This window comes from Aphanomyces astaci, assembly GCF_000520075.1.
Source record: "Aphanomyces astaci strain APO3 unplaced genomic scaffold supercont1.111, whole genome shotgun sequence".
Lineage (NCBI taxonomy): Eukaryota > Oomycota > Saprolegniomycetes > Saprolegniales > Verrucalvaceae > Aphanomyces > Aphanomyces astaci.
Window position 1 is genome coordinate 109,486 of NW_009798374.1, and position 1,466 is coordinate 110,951.

Consider the following 1,466-nt stretch of genomic DNA (forward strand, 5'->3'; position numbering starts at 1 on the left):
AGCGTGATGTACTTGTTGAGGTCGGAGACTGGGCCCAAGCCCACGGACACGTAGCAGTCGCGGGTCTCAGGGTCCGTCAGCCAGTGCAACGCGCGGTGGCAGGTGCGGCTGTCGCACTTTTGTTGGTCGGTGGACAGGTGGTCGCACGACTTAATCCACTTGCGGATCTGAGTTTTGCTGCGGTGGATGACGTGCCCATAAGTCGGCTATATCACCCCGTGCCCCAACTGTTCCCCTGACCAGCTATCTCCACCTACCACAGCTCTAGCCACGTAATTCCCACTTTCGCCATCTAAACGACCCTTGCTAATCCCCCTTCCACGAAGATTTTATTCAAGTATGCACTCATCTACGTTATGCCTCGAAGTATCGCCAAACGCACGGAGGTTGTGCGTGTAAACTTGCTTGGTCACAACATGGAATTGTGGATCACAAGCCCACTAAAGGGGCGTCTTTCGGGGACTCTGGCGGTGCAACTTGCGGTTACCCGGGAAAGCATGCGCTGGTTTCAGAAACCTCGTACTACTGCGCCAATGGGGTGCGCAACCCGCGTTCGACTTGCACCTTCGGCAGCACTGCCCAGCTTGGGTGACACCAGTGTTATGCAGGTCATCTGACATTCCCCATGCATTAATCATCCAAACTTCCCTCAAAAATGGAGTTGGCGTTGCAGGGTAGTACTGTACTGCACTGCGCCACAGCAACCCAAATCATGTGAGGTGACGCGAGTGCGTTCTGCCCCGTTGGCTCGACTACTACATGCCGGCCAATGCTAGCTACTCTCCGGTTGGCGCAACCAATAGTACACGGCACGTCCCTTACAGCTCACTGGGAATGATGTGCCTGGTATTAACGTTTCATGTAAGGAGCGTGGGGCAAGCTGTACAACGTGGGTAAGTTTGCTGGGGTGAATTTGCGTACGACTACCCCACGGCGACGTCCGAGTTACATTTACTGTAACCGTGCCCATCATCCGGTTACTAACCGGATGACTAGACGACTCTTCTTCAGTCCAAGGTGTCTCTTCGCACACCAACAAGTCCTCTTGCGCAACCAAGGTGTTCCTCCGACGATACATCAATGGTTGGTTGCGCGTAGCTTAGTGATAGCGTAGTAGTATTAACGCTATCAATTCATTCTCGATTCTACCATCTCCTGCGTCTTCCTCTGCGCACGCTCAAACCTGGTAGCACTCCACGTTCGTCCAGTCGACCAACACTATGTCCTCCACCAACACCGCAGCCCACCAGGCGGTCCTCGCCCTCTTGCGTCGCGGTTTTGGCGACAATGATACAGCGCTACTCCTTTGAGGGATGACACCCGATAACCAAACTCGCCTTGTGGAAGGCATCGGTAGCACGATTGATCTCTCGGTTGCCGAAGCTACAGCCGCCTAGAAGGCTTTGGAAGAACAAGTCGCCCAAATGTCTTCGCACGGGCGAAACCTTGAAGATTCTCTTCGTATC

At 54.0% G+C, this 1,466-nt stretch overlaps 1 protein-coding gene across 1 annotated transcript; it reads left to right on the forward strand.

The window, feature by feature from the left end:
- Positions 1 to 416: 416 nt before the first annotated feature.
- H257_17603 (hypothetical protein) lies at positions 417 to 1,310 on the forward strand (the record flags this gene model as incomplete). Its single annotated transcript, XM_009846466.1, has 2 exons — positions 417 to 608; positions 1,191 to 1,310. 2 exons carry the CDS (start codon positions 417 to 419, stop codon positions 1,308 to 1,310), a joined length of 312 nt encoding a protein of 103 aa, XP_009844768.1.
- Positions 1,311 to 1,466: the final 156 nt, after the last annotated feature.